The sequence below is a fragment of the Schistocerca nitens genome, chromosome 1 (assembly GCF_023898315.1).
Source record: "Schistocerca nitens isolate TAMUIC-IGC-003100 chromosome 1, iqSchNite1.1, whole genome shotgun sequence".
Taxonomy (NCBI): domain Eukaryota; kingdom Metazoa; phylum Arthropoda; class Insecta; order Orthoptera; family Acrididae; genus Schistocerca; species Schistocerca nitens.
In genome coordinates this window covers 637,783,039-637,803,441 of record NC_064614.1, presented here as the reverse complement: position 1 = coordinate 637,803,441, position 20,403 = coordinate 637,783,039, and the positions used below count along the sequence as shown (strand labels likewise).

The 20,403-nt window shown below is 38.2% G+C and overlaps 1 protein-coding gene across 1 annotated transcript in view; it reads right to left on the bottom strand.

Moving 5' to 3' along the window:
- The window catches only part of LOC126236661 (retinoid-inducible serine carboxypeptidase-like), a 166,168-nt gene that overhangs the window by 57,501 nt on the left and 88,264 nt on the right, over window positions 1-20,403 (bottom strand). The window contains exon 4 of the mRNA XM_049946134.1: window positions 7,584-7,694. Within this exon, the coding sequence (XP_049802091.1) occupies window positions 7,584-7,694 (111 nt within the window). The remainder of the gene's footprint in view (window positions 1-7,583; window positions 7,695-20,403) is intronic.

The following is a 20,403-nucleotide window of genomic DNA, read 5'->3' as shown; positions in this document are numbered from 1 at the left end:
AAAATTACTGGTGATCAATCAGAGAACAAGATTTGTAGCATTATCTAAAGACCTATATCCCTTGTGATCAAAGAGCCAACATGAACTGTCAGTGAATCCAATTTCAAAGGTGACCTGAAGCAGATAGATCATTCCAAATGATCAGAATGATCATCCTCAGCCCCTTTGCATGGTCACCGGCAGGGAACCTATGTACATAAACTGAAATTGATCATTTCTCACTTTTGTTCACCATAATCACTATGCCAAATCAACAAGCAGAAGCAGTGGCACATGTTATTTTAATCCAATGCTTATTGAAATTTGAGACACGATAAACTTTAATAACTGACCAGGTCACTAAATCTAGTCTGCATTATTAAAGCTGTTATGCCAACTATTATGCATCAAGAAGTTATATACTAGTGCACTATCCATGCACGCAAGTGGCAGAACTGAAATAGTTCTCAGGACAGTGGGGAAAATATTAAGTTATTATGTAAATAATAACCAAAATGATCGTGACACTCTACTTCTATGTGTCATGGCCATGTATAACTAGACAATTAACACAAACATATCCCTATCACACAAAAAGGTTGTTTTTGGCCAAGAAGTGTCCTCTGCTGCTAATTTTCCAAAATTTGCCGACTCTGGAATAAGATACATCCTCTATTCATGATTTTGCTAAAAGGTTGAAAATCAGATTAAAAAGATGAATACAAAGACCCTAAAATGATGGGAAAGCACTCACAACAAAGCAGAATTGCATAATTAGTGTGTCTGACAGAGGGTAATGTTATCTAACTCCTGTGTTCTGAAAGAAAAAATTAATAAGTTCATTTTGTATCACCAAGAATCTTACCATGTAGCATGTAGATAACATCTCCAATTTACACCTAACTACAGCTTTGACTTGAAGGATGGTGGTGCATGTGGGATAAATTCATACATTTCAGCACGGGCCAGCAGCACTGCTTATATTACTTTCTCAAGGGAGAAGGGAAATGGGTGGAGGAAATAAAGAAAGGTAGAATTAGGTAAGTGAAGCAGGGTGTACCTGTGTTTAATCCAACCTAACCCTATGCATTAAAATGCGAAATGAACAAGCAAACTGACAGACGAATTTCTTCTTGCCATAGGGTGCAGTTGAGGACCAAATTGTGGGGGCAGAAGGTAGCAGTTCTAGCTCTGGTGATCACGTGCAAGAGAAGGGGAAATGTGAAAACAAGAGACATCACCAGTGTCGTTACTATGAGCCTACTGTATAGATAAAAAATTGGCAGAATCTCTGAAGTTATATCATTTGAGTGATGGGGTACTATTTACACAGCAGCTGGATGTAGTAATGCCAAAACATCAGTGGTCATTAGGAATGGGTTACAATGTATGGGTGCAGAGAAGAAAATCCAATTCATAATGCAAGGTAAGACAGTGTTCAATCATACTCAAGGGGAAAAGCAGCTATTATGATCAGCCTTTATATATTCACAGACACAGCTGTGTCACACCACAGAATTGGTCCCACGAGTTCAACAAAGTTAGATGCAGGTGCAGAATCCTGAAGACAGTATTCAGCACTGACAATGTGGAAAGCATGGAGAAGATAAAGACAGTGTGACAAAAGATACAAGCAGAAGTGGAAGGCCACCACAAGACCCTTGCAATGCACATCATGCAGCTCACAAGCCCCCAGGAATATGTGATGAACAATAACTGGCAGTTATGCACCATGGCCACCATCATCACAATCTACTTATGGGAATCAGCATATTTGGTAAATAATGACTTAGGACGTTTTAAGGACCAGCTGGTAATGTTGATACAGAGTTGACCATCTTGAGACTTTATGCACTCTTGCAAAAAATATCACTGAGAAGTGCACAGAAGTCACAGAACTACAGGAAGCTCTCCTTCACACTGTCTGTGGCCATCTGATCCCAATATTTTTAGCTCTGTGGCGGTTCTTTGAAAGACTATATAAAATCTGAGCCATGATACGAGCACCATTAGAACTGTTCGCAACAACAGAGGAAGAATTATCCCCACTATATTACCATATGGCTAGTGTAGCCTGTATGAAAGAGGGTATCAGGCTGAAGTTTCAGGTGCAGATACCACTAACATGTAAAGACTGCTGGTTTAAATGTTTTCCTATTCACACATGCCTAGTAGCATTGGGAACCCTGCAGAAATTTGGGTGCTTACAGGTGTACGAAATACTCTTGGTATCATCCGATAGAAAGTCATGTGCCCTCTTCTCCACCGTGGAATTACTGCATTGCTGAAATGGGGAAACCACCATCTGCCCCACAAAATAAATACACACAGACCCTAAGCCATGTCAGTACACACAGTTTCTTTTCTAATAAGCCACTGACTGAGTGCCCTAGAGAGGTCACATCACCTATTCTCAGTACCAACACTGGTAGCTGTCATTGGTACCTGCTACCAAGAGGGTCACTTCAGTGGGATACAGCAAATAGAACTTTAGGCACAGGAAATGGCCAATAAATGTAACATGATGTGACATTTCAGTTTGAGATCTTGCCCAAGGAACACCTAACTTGAATGACAATCCAGACCCAACCCTTCTTTCTTCCCTGGAACAGATGGTAGCAGCACAAAATGGTCAAATGATAATAGAGCACCTGCTTGATCACGTCAAGAAATAACAGATCTAACATTTCCACTGACTGTCAGCCATAGGAATTAGCAAATCAGCTTCCAGCATAATTATGATAATAATAACTGTTGTGAACAGCCACCTCAGATGTAGAGTTGTCCAAAGCCAACCCTTACTTTCCTTTAACCTGGCAGTCCATAGTAGTCATGTCAGCAAGTGAATCAATCTCCGTGAATGATCTAGAGTAGTGAGAACAAAACAAAGGACCTATAACCTCCATGTTTGAGCATTGCCAGAGTGAGATAGTGTATATAACAAAACATAAAAAGGGAAGAAGGAAAAGCAAAGGGGAAACATTATGAAATATTGTTTTATTCTGACTTTGAGCTGTAGCATGGAAAGTATGCAAACAATGATGTAAAAAATGAGTGTCTCTGTTGCAGCCAGATTCTTAAGCAGTAATCCAGGGATCTGGGTTAATCTAAGGAGAGAGGAAATGTACTGGCAGAGTGGCATGGAAAGCAGCCTAGAACTGCAACCAGGCCACACCCACAGACCACCAACCAGATGACACCCTGCTTACAAAGCAATTAAGCAGATGGTGCCACTCTCCTCAATGCCAATGATTCAAGAATTGAACAGCCTCTGGGAAGCTTCTGTAGTTTGACTATCTGCCACATGACAACAGCCAGGTTTCCGTCAATGCCCATAGGTTTCCGAGTGACACAGAAACATGGCTCTTCTGCAAACTCAGCCATAGGTAGCAGCATTTAAACTCCCAGGTCCAGCCCATCATGATCGGCACACACAGCTGATCCATGGTAAGATGAACTGCCCGTTCCGCTTTTCAGTGTGCTTATGCCACAGCTATGTTTGCTGTTCCTGGCAAAGAAGTAGTAACTGCTGTTCAACTGTCTGACCATGGCCCATCAGCCATCTGGTGCCACTTCGAAGTTGCATAGCAGGTTCCAGTTTGCTCTATATCAGCCAATGATCGCCACCACTCTCCAGCCTGCAGTTTCATGTTCATCAGCAAGGTAGCCCCATTGGGATAAGCTGCCTAGACCTGTACAGCAACTGACTCATAGCTGCCCACCACCACTGACTGTCTACTGCAGATATACTGTTTTATGTCCATGATGAATTTTAATTAAGAGTTTTGGCAACAGTTTGGCTGCATACATTGTCTGCACCTCCACCCACCTCAAACAGATGGCTGCTCACCCATATCTTCCGAAAGCTCAACTTATTATAATGGTTTAAAATACTTAGTGTCATTGATTTGTAAAGTTAAAGTAAATGCCATTTTTTTCATAAATTATGGTAAAATTACAGCTTTGGTGGTTGTATGGAAAAGGGTACAACAAGGCTCATAAGCATTGGCTATCTTAAAAGGAACATCTGGATGGAATTGAATTGATTATTTCATGGTATGTGTAAATATACAATGTATGATGTTTGTTAGTGGTGCTTTTGTTTAAAAAATACAATAATATTGTTAGCCATATATCTAAACTGAAAACTTTTTGTAATGATTTAAAGCAATATCTGAACAAATGTGCTGTGAATAATTTTGCATTATCTGATTTATTTTTAATTTCCATTATTCTAGGTACCTTACCAGAAGAATGTTTTTTGTTTAAATCCAGATGAATGTTGCTGTCTAAAGGTGATAGAACTGTTGATAATCTCACTACATAACTGTATACTTGTGAGAGAAGAAGAATGTACATTAAGTCAGAACTAGCAGAAGAAACACTCTGTTGAATTTGATTAGAAGAATAAAATAATCTGTAATTACTCCGAAGGACAAATCTTGTAATCAAATAATGTCAAATGTGTACAGCAGATGGTTGGTCATCACCATAACAAAATAATTAGCAATTCTTTATGGCAGTGTTATACATAAGAAATCATAGCTCCTTGCTGTAACGTCATTCGTCCTGTAGTCTGATTCCAACAAAGAAAGTTGGCATACAGATAATGGAGCAACAACATGCACAACGGAGGGTTGTTACTTAGATTTCAGACATTACTCAGTAATACAAGGGTTTGTAAGTTATTAAATACAGGAGAGTGTTTATCTTTAATAACATTTATTTTATTTGATAACTCTTCTATATTTCAAACTCTGTGCATACGGTATGCTCTGTACACAACAACTAATAACTTTGCCTCATTTATCTTGTTATACTATGCTTTGTTAAAGTGAGTCAATGTGTTTCAATAAAGTGTTAATATGAAAACCTCGCATTCTCTGTGAAAACACCTCCACCAGTATATGGAAATTTCTCAAGATAAACCACTCAATAAGAAAATCCAACACAAGAAAGGCATCTGAGGACATTTCTTTAGCCTAATAATGCGTTTCCAGAAACGTTTTGTATTCCTGAAGGCTTTTTCTCATAGAGAAACTTGCAGAATATAGTAAATACATTTTTACAGAGGCATCTTTGAGAGATCTTATCTGTTGTTTTTTGGAGAAAGACTTGGTAAAATTTTTACAGAACATGGAATCTCTATTACGTAAAAACAGTTCTAGTATGGAGGAAAGCAACATTACACATTCCGATGAGTGATCCTAAACCCTACACACATGTTATTTTTGACTGATTTCTAACTTTAACATCAGTGTAAGTTTATTTCTATCACTTCCTAATAAATTTAAATTTTAGGCCTGATGATTATGTTACTGATTTTCCTACACTGTGTCAGCCTTTCATGACAGATAAAGAAACATGTATGAAGTGAAAATTGTATTTAGAACATCTTTAAAATTTTGCACGTTAGTAATCACTGCTGAGACTGCTGATAAAAAAAATAGAAAGAGAGAGAGAGAGAAAGAGAGAGAGAGAGAGAGAGAGAGAGAGAGAGAGAGAGAGAGAGTGATAGAGAGAAGAGAAGGGAAGAAGAAGAAACAACTCAGTAACTCAAGTGACCAGCAGTATGGTTGCTAGACTAGATTACAAGTTCTGTCTAAAAAATTACATCCCTATTCCTCCATACACACAGTTCACTATGCACTATGTGTGTAAGAAACTTGCTTTGTTAATAGGCAGATACTACTATAGGATATAGTGAATAGTGTTTTATTCGTCTCATAACATACAATTTCTAATCATATGATTAGTGTACAGGAGACACGGGTCAAAGAAATGGATAACACTACTTAGGCCTAATTGGTACAAAGAATTTTAACATTAATATAAACTTTTATTTTTCTTTCCTCCCTTTTGTGAAGGACAGCTACATTTACACACAAGACTATATGTAAATTTATCCTGCTCAAATGTTCAGTTCATCCTTCATTAACTCCTCAACAGTGTAGTAGCAGCGTTTGACAAGTATATCATATAGCTTTGTTTTCAGTGTCTCTAGGTTCATACTCAGAACATTCTTTCCTTTCAGCTTGTTATGAATTTCCATCGCCATATACTGAGGAGACTGCGCATATAGGTTTAAGCGATGAGTGGGAAGCATAAAATTGTCTTTGTTTCTCGTGTTATACGCGTGGTTGAAACAGTTTTTCTCGAATAACTCTAAATTGCTATGTAGAAAGATGATAATATCATAGATGTATAAGGAAGGAACTGTTAATAACTGTTGTTTTTTAAATAGTGGGCGACATGATGTCCTTGGATGGGCAGTACACATGTTCCTTATTATTCTTTTCTGTAACTTTAGTATGCGCAATATATTGCTAGAATTTCCCCAAAAAATAATACCATACCTTACAACTGATTGAAAGTAGCTCTGGTATGCAATTTTCCTTGTATTCATGTCTGTTGCACCAGCTAATATTTGCATAGCAAATGCAAAGCTACATAATTTGTTTAACAGGTAGTCAACATGTTTATTCCAATTTAAATTTTTATCTAGGTTTAACCCTAAAAACTTCACAGAATCTACTTCTTCTATATCCTGATTTTTATGAGTTATTTTCATTTCTTGGGGCTTTGACGGTTTTGTTCTGAACTGGACCATGTGGGTTTTGGGGATGTTCAATCTTAATCCATTCAGTTGGAACCATGTTTCTAGTTTGTTCATTGTGTTTATGATGTAGAGAGGGATGTTTTCTGGCTCCTGGTTTTCAATTAATACAGATGTGTCATCTGCAAATAAATTCGATGGAGCATTTATATTGTTCGGTAAATCATTAACATAGAACAAGAACAAAATAGGTCCTATAATCGAGCCTTGAGGGACACCTTGGGCTACTGTTTTCCATTTTGAATAGTAATTTGCTGCATTTGATGAGACAATCACTCTTTGTTTCCTATTTGATAAAGTAAGCCAATTTAGAACATTACCCTTGATCTCATACTTGTCAAGCTTATAGATGAGCAGTGCATGATTTACAGAGTCAAAGGTCTTCATAAACTATAAAGTGTGAGATGTTGGCTCAATGAGGACGACTAGATTAGCTATAGCAAGACTATTGTGAAAATTTGCACATAAATTTTACTAAGGGTACTTGAAAAACATCAGGCCTAATGTGAAAAGTGGCAAAAGAACAAAATAATAAGTACATAAAGCAGAAAACCCATATAAGGGTCTTCCACTGATGCTGTTTACAGTAGTGCACTGATATTGTGAAAATTTGCACATAAATTTTACTAAGAGTACTTGAAAAACATCAGGCCTAATGTGAAAAGTGGCAAAAGAACAAAATAATAAGAAGTACATAAAGCAGAAAACCCATATAAGGGTCTTTCACTGAGGCTTATTTACAGTAGTGCACTGATATCCAAGTTATTATTTCTTAATTTAATCTTTCAGGTCTGAACATTGTGGCTCTTGTGGATGATTTTTGTCAGTTCTAATCCTTAATATTCCATTAGTGATTTTAATTTTAATTTTACACCAGAGTAAATGTGATTGTTTCACAGTTCATCATCTAATGTTAAAATGGTACTAGTAACAATATATGGTTATAATTAACTTATTTTAAAGACAAAACTAGCAATGGATTCCTTACAGTTTGCAGAAGAAATGGTGCCCAGGTGAGTACTGAATCTATGGGAGAAATCCAAGAATCTCCCATAGCAACTCCTCTAAGTGGGACTGTCACTTCACCAGCTTGTATTGCCTGTCAAAATATTGATACACAGCATTATACCCAGTGGCTAAAAGTTAATTTAAATGTTGAAAGGGATTACATTGATTCTATTTTAATATAATACTGAATATACATTTTTCTGGACACACAAATAAAAGCCATTTTTTGTGAATACAAATTTTCTACTGACCCCAAAGGAAATGGGAGAGGTGAAAGCTGGGCTGAATTTAGTGGGAAGTTATCCCCTGCTATTAATTTTTTTAAATGTTTAGTAATTGGTCTTACATTATAATCATATTATGACTGCACAATCTGATGTTTTTGCGAAGTATTTCTAACTTGTAGAATCCTCAAGTGTCTTCCCATACCACATCGTAAGTTTCCCACGATATTTCTGCAGACATACTCATTGCCATCTTCAGGTGGTTCCAGATGAACATATTCAAAGAGGGGGTAATGGGCAACATATATAAAATGCGAACATGAACAGAGTGGCAATTATCAGTAGCCACCTGAGAATGGCAATGAGTTTGTGTGCCAAATTATCGTGGAGAACATAAGATGGGACCCGCCTGGACACCTAACTATTCTACAAGATTAAGTCTAGTTGCAAATATCAAATTATGATTCTTTAATTTTTATTTACATCCATATTCAGCAAACCAATGTGAAGTGCATGGCAGAGAGTGCCTCTCACTGTGCAACATTCAAGAAGAATGACTGCCTATGTGCAGCTGTGCATGATGTACTTAATCTAACATTGTCTTTTTATGTTTGCCGAAACCTTTTGGAAATTTATTTTTTTAGGAAGCTGTAGTGTATTATTAGATTCTTAACTTAATGCTGGTTCTTGAAACTTTAGAAGTAAGGTTTTGCAAGGCAGTTGATGTCACCCTTCAAGGGTTTGCCATTTCACTTTTTTCAGTGTTCGTGTGATGTTTTTCTGTGAGCCAAACAGATCTGTGATTATTCACACTGCCCTTCTTTTTATGCGTTCAGTATCACCTGTTACTGCTGTTTGGTATGGGTCGCACACACTTCTCCATCAATATACATATTACATAAGCCATCACATGGTACATGGCAGGGGATGCCTTGTACTGCTTGCAAATGGAGTGAGGGAAAATGAGTCTCTATGTGCTTCCATATGAGCCCTAGTTTCTTTTATCTTATCTTTGTGGTCCTTGCACAAAATGTATATTGGTGTCAATAGAATTGTTCTCAGTCAGCCTTAAATGCCGTTTTTTTCAATCGAGGGATTTCCATTTGCATTTACGAAGGATCTCAATAATATTTGCATGCTGATCAAACCCACTGGTAACAAATCTAGTGGCACACTTTTGAATTACTTTGATGTGTTCCTTTATTCTGATCTGGTTGGGATCCTACACACTTAAGCAGTACTCAAGAATGGGTTACACTAGTGACCTATAAGCTGTATCCTTTACAGATGAGCTACACTTTCCTAAAATTCATCCAGTACACTGAAGTTGACCATTCACCTCCTCAACTGCTGTCCTGATGTGCTACTTCCATTTTATATCACTCTTCAAGGTTACACCTAGATATTTCATTGATGCGGCTCTGTCAAGCATCACATTAATAATGCTGTCTTCAAAAAACACAAGATTATTTTTCTTACTCATCTGCAATAACTTACACCTTTCTACATTTGGAACAAGCTGTCATTATAATACCAACTAGAAATTTGGTCTAAGTCAACTCGTATCCTCCTACAGTCATTCAACAATGACACTTTCACATTCACTACAGCATCATCAGCAAACAGCAGCAGATTGCTGTTCACCCTGTCTATCAGTTTATTTATATATGTAGGGAATAAGAGTGGTACTAAAATGTAAACTTTCACGGCCGGAAATATCATGTCCATTATAATTATCCGGGCTGTTATGCCCCCTTGAAGATGTCTCCTGCAGTCGGAGATGAAACGTTGGGAATCACCTCAGAATTCATCAACCGACCACGGCATAACAGCCCGGATAATTATAATGGACATAATAAGAGTGGTGTTATCACACTTCCCTGGGAAAGCTATATTCTAGGAATAATTGATTGAGTATTTTGTAATCCACCTTCTTTGTAGGCTGAGTACTTTTTCCCAACACCTGATCAATAAAATGAAGTCTGATACTTGATTTACCTACATGATCATTACATTTCACATCCCCAAAAATTGTTACTTCCAAGTATTTTATGAGTTGTCAGACACCAACTGTGAATCACTGACATTGTTGACACATGACACTAACATTTTTGCATTTTGTAAAAGTATACTTTTACATTTTTCAACAATTAACGCAAGTTGCCAATCTTTGTACCACTTTGAAATCTGATCAAGATCTAGCTGAACATTCATGCACCTTTATTCAGATAGTGCTTCATTATACACTAAATTGCCAAAGAAACTGGTATAACTCTTTGAGGGGCAATGGCTATCACCAGGCATTATCTCTTTCAAGGGTGGTGGTTATCAATGTAAACCACCTATTTTACGACACATGGTGACCGAATGGGGCATTGGTTGTCACTGTGAGCCACACAGTTAGTTGAGGGAGTTCTACCTAGATGGCATGGCATTGGATATCATGCAATTTGGTTTCCTATTGTTGGTACAGCACAATTCGTTTGTTGCCTTGCAGCAGTTTTGTGCCATTTAATTGGTGTACGTTTTGAAGAAAAAAATTTGGCCCATATTTTCCAAGTAAGTATTTTCATATGTAAATTTAGTTCATGCTAATGACCTCCAGTGCAATAGTTACGTGAAACAAGTTTACTTATTTCATATTTTTGTTACTTTAATCTAGGTTAGCGCTGCTAACTGCCACACAACTGGGATACAGCTTTCATTCAGTATGGCTAGGAGGTGTCTTAGTGATGATGAAATATGAAAATTGCTTTTCAAGGACCTTCCATCAGACTCAGATAGTGAAATAAGTTTGTTAGAAGACTCTGACATTGATCCTACATATGAACCTGGCTGTGATAATATTGTGTTATCATGTTCTGAAGAGAGTAGCAATGAAGCAGATGATAATTTACCAGAAAGTAATCATCACTTGTGTGATAATAAACAACCTTGCATGGCTACAATTCCATCAAATGATGATTCATCTGCCTCTGAACCAGTTTCTCTGCCCATGCCTAGACGTTCGAGATCACCACTGGCTAAAGCAACGACATCTGTGACAGTTAATTCTTCACATATACAGCCAAACATCCCAAATCATTCTGATACCTCTGGTGGATCTGGAAGTGTACCCATTGTTCAGGATAATCCTCCACAATGGAGTCAAAATTTCAGAGTTGAAGCACTGCCTAATTTTGTGGAAAAAATTGGCCCTACAGCTGTTTTTACAGAGCTGTCAAATCCAGTGCCACATAAAATATTTTGTGAATTTTTTGCTGATGAAATTGTAAAACATATTACATTTCACACCAATTTGTACACCACACAAAAAGGAAAACCTTTCATCCAAACTACTGAAGATGAGATAAGGGTTTTCTTAGACATCAATTTGTTTTTGAGTGTCAAAAATTACCAAGTTATTGAGGTTATTCAAAAAATGGCTCTGAGCATTATGTGACTTAACTTCTGAGGTCATCAGTCGCCTAGAACTTATAACTAATTAAACCTAACTAACCTAAGGACATCATACACATCCATGCCCGAGGCAGGATTCGAACCTGCGACCGTAGCAGTCACTCGGTTCCAGACTGAACCAAGATTATTGGTCTTCATCTCCAGATTTAAATGAGTCATATATATGTGACTTGATGACTGTAAAACGATTCAGTTTTCTCCTCAGTCATATCCATTCAAATGACAACTCGATGATGCATAAAAGGGAACAGGCCAATTTTGACAAGCTTTTTAAAATAAGGCCTGTTGTTGAAATGTTGAATAAAAGGTTTGCACAGTGCTACCAGCCTCATCAAAAAGTAGCAATTGATGAGTCAATGGTGAAATTTAAAGGCAGAAGCTCAATGAGGCAATACATGATGGACAAGCCTGTGAAAGGAGGCTATAAAATATGGATGCTGTGTGATGAATCTGCATATAATTTGAAGTTCCAAATTTATACTGGAAGATTAGCTACAGAGAAGTCTGAACTGGAACTGGGTGCACGGGTAGTAACAGATTTATGTGAAGAACGTTATGACAAAAATCATATTGTTTTCATGGATAATTTCTTCACATCTTATAATCTTTTTGTCCTACCAAAAGCCCAGAAAACATTTGCAGTTGTAACTGTGAACCCTAGATGTAAATTCCTCCCAAAACTGAAGGAAGATAAAAAGATGAAACGAGGGGACTTTGACAGCAAAGTCAGCAATCATGATGTAGCATTTTACAAGTGAATGGACAAACGAGCTGTGAATTTGATCTCTGCTTTGCACGATCCTGGTGACACCTCAAGTGTAAATAGGAAGGAAAAAGATGGATCAACTACTGTAGTGGCATGTCCCTGTGTATTGAGTGATTATAACAGGAGCATGAATTTTGTTGACAATTTTGATCATCTAAAAGTAGACTATGGTTGTGATCGCAAAAGTAAAAAATGGTGGCATAGGCTTTTTTTCCACTTTATTGATATGTGTGTAGTGAATGCATTTATCATACACAAAGAAATTGAAATGGAACAATTCACGAATAAAGACTTCCAAAGGAAAGTGTACGAAGGACTGCTTGCCAATGCAATTGTCCATTGCAGTGGCCTAAGTGAAAAAGGGAAGAGCGTTACTCTCAGTAAACATAAACCAAACACAGACAAACAAATCAGATTGGAAGGTAGTCCACATCAGCCAAAACAGGCCACCTCAAGAAGATGTGCAGTATGCAGCACACGTGCTGTTCCTGTTAGAACAGTGTGGATGTGTTCTTCGTGTAATGTACCTCTTTGTCTACGAAAAGGCAACACTTGCTTTCAAACATTTCATGCTCAATAATGATGTACTTTTGAGTTGTTTGTGTATATAATTTCCTAAACTGTTCAAAATTTTACCTCTCAAAATTTATCAACAAATAAGTTAACTAATGAATATTATGGGCGGTGGTTAACAGAGGTAACCACAATTTAATTGGCTGTAATTAGAAAAGTAAACAAACTATTGTAAAATTGTATTAAAATAAATTGTTTTGTTTGGTAAGAAGTTTTATAATGTTGACAAATCACGTGTTTTCATTAAAAAAAAAAATTCCTGCGCCTCAAAGAGTCAAAAAATATGTGGTTAACACTGATAACCACTGCCCCTGAAAGAGATAAGCATGTGTATTAAAATATAGAGGTATGTAAAACAGGCAGAATACGGTGCTGTGGTTGGCAAAGCCTATATAAGATGACAAGTGTCTGGTGCAGTTTTTAGATCGGTTACTGTTGTGACACTGGCAGGTTATCAAGATTTAAGTGTGTTTGAACATGGTATTATAGTCAGTGCATAAGTGAAGTGACACAGTATCTCTGAGATAGCGATGAAGTGGGGATTTTCCTGTATGACCATTTCATGAGTGTACTGTGAATACCACAAATCTGGTAAAACATAAAATCTTCAACATCGCTGTGACCGAAAATATATCCTGCAAGAACTGGGCCAACAACAACTGAAGACAATTGTTCAGTGAGACAGAAGTGCAAGCCTGCCACAAATTGCTGCAGATTTCAACGCTGGGCCATCAGCAAGTGTCAGCGTGGGAACCATTCAACGAAACATCATTGATATGAGCTTTTGGAGCAGAAGGCCCACTTATGTACCTTTGATAACACAAGGCTTTATGCCACGCTTGAGCCCATCAACAATGACATTGCACTGTTGATGGCTGGAAACATGTTGCCTGATCAGATGAGTCTCATTTCAAATTGTACTGAGTGGATGGATATGTATGACTATGGAAACAACCTCATGAATGCATGGATCCTGCATGTGATCAAGGGACTGTTCAAGCTGGTGCAGGCTCTGTAATGGTGTGGGACGTGTGCAGTTGGAGTGATATGGGACCCCTGATATGTCTAGATTTGACACTGACAAATGATATGTACATAAGCATCCTGTCTGGTGACCTGCATCCATTCATGTCCATTGTTCATTATGATGGACTTGCGAAATTCCAACAGGACAACGCAACATCCCACATGTCCAGAATTGTTACAGAGTGGCTCCAGGATCACTCTTCTGAGTTTAAACACTTCTGCTGGCTACCAGATTCCCCAGACATGAATATTATTGAGCATATCTGGGATGCCTTGCAATGTGCTGTTTAGAAGAGATCTCCACCACCTCATACTCTTATGGATTTATGGACAGCCCTGCACGATTCATAGTGTCAGTTCCCTCCAGCACTACTTTAGACATCAGTCAAATCCATGTCACATCGTGTTGCAGCATTTCTGTATGCTCGTGGGAGCCCTACACAGTATTAGGCAGATGTACCAGTTTCTTTGGCTGTTCAGTGTACATAATTATATCATCTGCAAAATGTCAGAGGCTGCTATTAATATTGTCTGTCAGATCGTTAATATACAACACAAACAGCAAGGACCCCCAACACAATTCCCTGGGGGAAAGCTGAGGCTACTTCTACTTATGCCATTGGCTCTCTGTGTCTTGCATGCCAAAAAATACTCAACCAAGTCAATAATTTCTTTGATACCCCAAATGATGGAACTTTTGTTAAGCATTGTTGGTGTGATACTGAGCCAAATACTTTTCAGAAGTCCAGGAGTACAGCATACAGCTGACTAGGTTGACCCATGGGTTTCAAGAGTAAAATGCAAGTTCAATTTTGCATGAAACATCCCAATTAATTAGTATGTATCTGCTTTCAGATGCCCTGACCAACCTCATTTAAGTCTTCGTTAAGGGGAGTTAATTTTGAGTTGGAATGGCTGTTGATTCTCCCAGCAGATGGGATTACGCTGGGCATGGCCTTCACACCAACAGGAAATGGAAGGGTAAACTGTCTGGGCAAACTGCAGAAAGCGTAAGAGGCGGGTGACACTGTCATGAGTGATAAAATACTAGTGGTTGTAAGGTCCATAACAGCACCTTTTTAGAATAAGGAGGACAGAAAGAAACCAACTTAGACATTAATAAAGTTTTCTTAGAGCAGCATATGGAAGCGTGCATGCAGAAGTAGAATTTCATAACAAACACTTCATAATGGTAAATGTATGCCGAGCACCTACAGATAGCTTTAATCTGTTCATAAACCACATGACGCTCCCTATTGAACAGCAAAAAACAAAAACAAAAAACAGTGGTTGCTGGTGACTTTAGTATATACGAGGGCTATCCACAAAGTACATTACATTTTCGTTTGTGTCCGTTAGGGGCGGGGCTAGTGCGGCCATCTTGGTGTCATGGCATTCCGCCGCTCAGTCTGCATCCTGCCGTGCTAGTGAGAGGTTCGTGCTGTACTCCGTTGAGTTACTGTGACAGTTTGAAATGTCAGCGTTAATTGAAAATGCCGCGAAGTGTGAAGTGCGTGCTCTAATAAGGTTTCTGACTGCAAAAAACTGTACACCGATATAAATCTATCGGCAGCTTTGTGAAGTTATGGGGACAACATAATCACTGAAGGTGCAGTGCATCAATGGGTCATAAAATTTAAAAATGGCCGAACTAATGTTCACGACGAAGAGCGAAGTGGAAGACCCAGCATAGTGACTGCCGAACTTGTCGAAAAAGTCGATGCCGCGGTCCGTGAAAACCGTAATTTCACAATAACGGAACTCTCTATGAGTTTTCCACAAATGTCACAAAAATTGTTGCACGAAATCATTACCGAAAAGCTTGGTTACCACAAGTTTTGTGCAAGATGGATACCAAAAATCTTGACAGAGATTCACAAAAATCAGCGAAAGGCTGCAGCATTACCGTTTTTGGACACTTACGAGAAAGATGGCGACTCATTACTCGATCGCATCATTACTGGTGATGAAACATGGGTTAGGCATGTGAACTGCGAGACAAAATTACAGTCAATGCAGTGGGGGCACACAAATTCCCCCCAAAAACCCAAGAAATGCATGCAGACAATGTTGTCAAGGAAGGTGATGGCGACTGTCTTTTGGGACAGAAAAGGTGTGATTTTTGTGGATTTCCTGGAGAGAGGCACTCCAATAAACTCTCAAAGGTATTACCAAACTCTGCACAACCTCAGAAGAGCAATACAAAACAAGCACAGGGGAAAGTTGGGCTCAAAGATCTTGCTGATTCACGACAACGCCCGGGCCCACACGACAAATGCCACTCGTGAAATTCTCAAATCTTTTAAGTGGGAGTTGTTTCCTCATCCGCCGTACAGTCCCGACCTGGCACCGAGCGACTTCCACTTATTCCTAGCAATGTAGAAGTGGTTGGCTATGCAGCGTTTTGATGACGACACACAGCTTCAAGAAGAGGTAACCACGTGGTTGAAGGCGCAGGCGGCTGAATTTTACGAGGAAGGAATTTCCAAGCTCGTCCATCGCTACGATAAGTGCCTTAATTAAATGGCAAGTATGTAGAAAAGTAGTATTTAAGTGTGGCTTTCATCTGTATATAGAAAAATTTTCCAATACTTTATTTATTTTTAATTACAAAACGTAATGTACTTTGTGGATAGCCGTCGTATTTTATTTAAGAGTCTCTCAGTAAGAACTTATTAGAATCAGTAACACTATCATTCAGTTTAATTCCTACCACAAACTTTTCAACTAGGGTAGTTAATTGTTCACAAGCTGTTGTTGATAATATCTTTATAGAAAGGTCTAATGAACAAAATTATATTACAAAACCAGTAGTCAGTAGCCTCTCAGGCCATGAGATGCTGTTCCTTTTGTTAAATGTTAATACTGAACAGAACATAAAATCTATTAAATCTGAGGGTAGTCAGGAAGTCAAAAATTGATTGTTTTAGGACAGTTCTCAAAGACATGAACTGGAGTGACGTATACAGCACTCATGGCATGAATGAAAAATACAACATTTTTATTAATAACAATATCATGAAAAGGAAAGTTGCTACTCACCATATAGTGGAGATGCTGAGTCGCAGATAGGCACAGCAAAAAGACTGTCACAAATTAGCTTTCGGTGAGTGGGGCCTTTGTCAAAAATAGGCGACAGACACACACACACACACACACACACACACACACACTCATGCAAAAACAAATGCAACTCACACACACATGACTGAAGCCACACTTCAGTTGCTAGAAATGAAATGAAATGTCGTGTGACGAGGGCCTCCCGTCGGGTAGACCGTTCGCCTGGTGCAAGTCTTTCCATTTGACGCCACTTCGGCGACTTGCGCGGCAATGGGGATGAAATGATGATGATTAGAACACAACACCCAGTCCCTGAGTGGAGAAAATCTCCGACCCAGCCGGGAATCGAACCCGGGCCCTTTGGATTGACAGTCCGTCGCGCTGACCACTCAGCTACCGGGGGCGGACCGAAATTGAAGTCATGTGTGTGTGTCTGTGTGTGTGTGTGTGTGTGTGTGTGTTTCTGTTGTCTATTTTTGATGAAGGCCATACTGGCCCAAACCTAATATGTGACAGTCTTTTTGTTGTGCCTATCTGTGACTCAGCATCTCTGCTATATGATGAGTAGCAACTTCTCTTTTCATAATAGTGTTACATTCCATCTTGGATTTTCCATGGACTAATCAAGAAATAAAAGTAGCTGGTAAAACAAAAAGGAAACTGTATGTGTTAATCAGAAAAAACTCTGAAGTTGATGCTGCAACACATTACAAGATATAATGCCAGATGTTAAAGATAGTAACACTGGTACAAACATCAAAGCAAGTGCATTACAAGAAAAAGAGAATCACATCAGATAACAAAATAAAGACAATATGTGGTATGGTGAAGGAGGAGATTGGTAGAACCAGACAAGAAGAGGGGCAAATAGCATTAAGAGTAAATGACACCTTGGTAACAGATGTGTGCAATGTTGCAAAACTTTTCAACAAGCATTTCATATCTTTAATATAAAAAAAACCTAGTGGTTATGATGAAATATCAACAATGCTACTTAAATAATCTGGTTTTCAGTTTAGTAACATATTAAGCTATCTGTCCAACCAGTTGTTAATCAATGGAACATATCCTGAATAGCTGAAATATGCTGAAGTGAAACCTCTATTTCAGAAAGGAGATAAATAAATACTGCCAAATTTCTATCCAATTTCATTTTTCCAGCAATCTTTTCTTAACTATCTAACAGCAAATAACATACCTGAAAGTCACATATTGGATTTCAGATGGTTCTGGTCAAATGCATCTCACTATGTAATTCTCAATGTTGTTTTAAGTAAGTTAGAATATTAAATTGCAACAGGAAATGCTGCAAAATGGTTCAAATCCTATATCTCTGACAGGAAACAAAGGGTGTCATTAGGAAAGAATCATGCATTAAGATATCAGGTATCCTCCAACTGGGAACTAATCACATGTAGTGTCCTACTCGGTACCATCTTAGGACAATTATTTTATCTTGCGTATATCAATGACCATTCAGTAACATTACCATATGTCTAGTTTGTTTTGTCTGCAGAAGATACAAACATTGCAATACATAGCAAATCAAGTGTAGTCTTACAAAATTGGTTAATGAAATTATTCATGAAAAAAATGTTTATATTGCATTTTTGGCCGGGAGACCCCATCTGGAGTAGTTCAGCCACCTAGTGCAAGTCTTTTTATTTGAGATAACTTCGGCAACTTACACCATGATTATGAAATGAAAATGAGAACAATACAATACCCAGTCCCCAAGTGGATAAAATCTCTGAACTGGACAGGAACTGAACCCAGGCCCCCTGCATGTCAGTCAGAGATGTTGACCACTTCTATTATTATTGTTATTATTTCATTTTGTTCATTATCATTTGTTGCATTTGTTTGGGGTGGACATCCCATGACATTCATTCATGTTCATCATTGACCCATTCACTCAGTTTTTTCATTACAGAGGACACGCTGAGCTACCATGCCAGCTCCATTCAGATTCAGAAGCAGATGAAACTTTTGTGGACATTAATAAATGTTTCTAGCCACTTTTTTTGTCACTTAACTTGGAAAAAAACACGCACACACAGACACACATTCTGTGTGCAGTTCAGAATTTGTAAGAAGTTTCCCATTAGTATATGCCTAAAATATGATGACAAACACATAGAAGAAATGGACAGTGTTAAATTCTTGGGATAACAGCTTGATAATAAATTGAAATGTGAGGAACATACCACAGAGATGCTGAAGCACCTAAACGTATTTATATTCGCAATGCCAATGTTTAGAGGAGCGTAATGGATTTTTTGCTAGCCAACTTGTTCTAATCCAGTGACAAATCTCTTAGTAGAATTAAGTTATGTGTGTGTGTTACTAATAATATCAAATAATGTAAATATTAGTACAATCTGACTTGTGTCAGTGTATTAATATGATCATTCTAAATAAGTGTTGTAAAATGAGTTTTCAATTTAGTATCTTTTAAACAAAAATATGTTAAATATTCATTAATTAAAACTTCCGGGCTAAATTGCCGTGGTCCATATATAAAACTTCTTCTGTTTCCTGACGTTTCGTTGCCTACTGCGGGCAACACCTTCTGAGGTGAGTCAGCGACTGGCTGCTAGGCGCCGGTGGTCCCACTTATATAGAGCGCTTAGATGGCGCCACCACTCGTCACGGGCTTTCGACTTTAAAACTATCTCTGGCTAGTGCCATCTCTCTCGATTACAGGTAATCGATTGTTACTTTGTTGGTACAAAGTCGACTGCCATATCTTGTCTAGTTTTAATCCTTCTTCTTTTCTATTAACTAGACAAGATATGGTGGTTGACTTTGTACCAACAAAGTAACAATCGATTACCTGTAATCGAGAGAGATGGCACTAGCCAGAGATAGTTTTAAAGTCGAAAGCACATGACGAGTGGTGGCGTCATCTAAGCGCTCTATATAAGCGGGACCACCAGCGCCTAGCAGCCAGTCGCCGACTCACCTCAGAAGATGTTGCCCGCAGTAGGCAACGAAACGTCAGGAAGGAGAAGAAGTTTTATATATGGACCACGGCAATTTAGCCTGGAAGTTTTAATTAATGAAGATGCCGGCTGTGAAAGCTTACATGTTATGATGTTAAATATTTTTTGACTCATTCCACATCCATTATTCAGGAACCACACATTTTCAAAACTTTACTATCATTGCAGTTTGGTTTTAGAGGAGCGTAATGGATTTTTTGCTAGCCAACTTGTTCTAATCCAGTGACAAATCTCTTAGTAGAATTAAGTTATGTGTGTGTGTTACTAATAATATCAAATAATGTAAGTATTAGTACAGTCTGACTTGTGTCACTGTATTAATATGATCATTCTAAATAAGTGTTGTAAAATGAGTTTTCAATTTAGTATTTAGTATCTTTTAAACAAAAATATGTTAAATATTTTTTGACTCATTCCACATCCATGATGATCATTTCACTTTGGATTTGTGGAAGGCACATTAGCATGTATATTTTTCATTGTAAATGTATGCTGTGTACACTTGGTTTTCTGTCATGTTTTGCCGGCTGGAGTGGCCGTGCGGTTCTAGGTGCTACAGTCTGGAACCGAGCGACCGCTACGGTCGCAGGTTCGAATCCTGCCTTGGGCATGGATGTGTGTGATGTCCTTAGGTTAGTTAGGTTTAATTAGTTATAAGTTCTAGGCGACTGATGACCTCAGAAG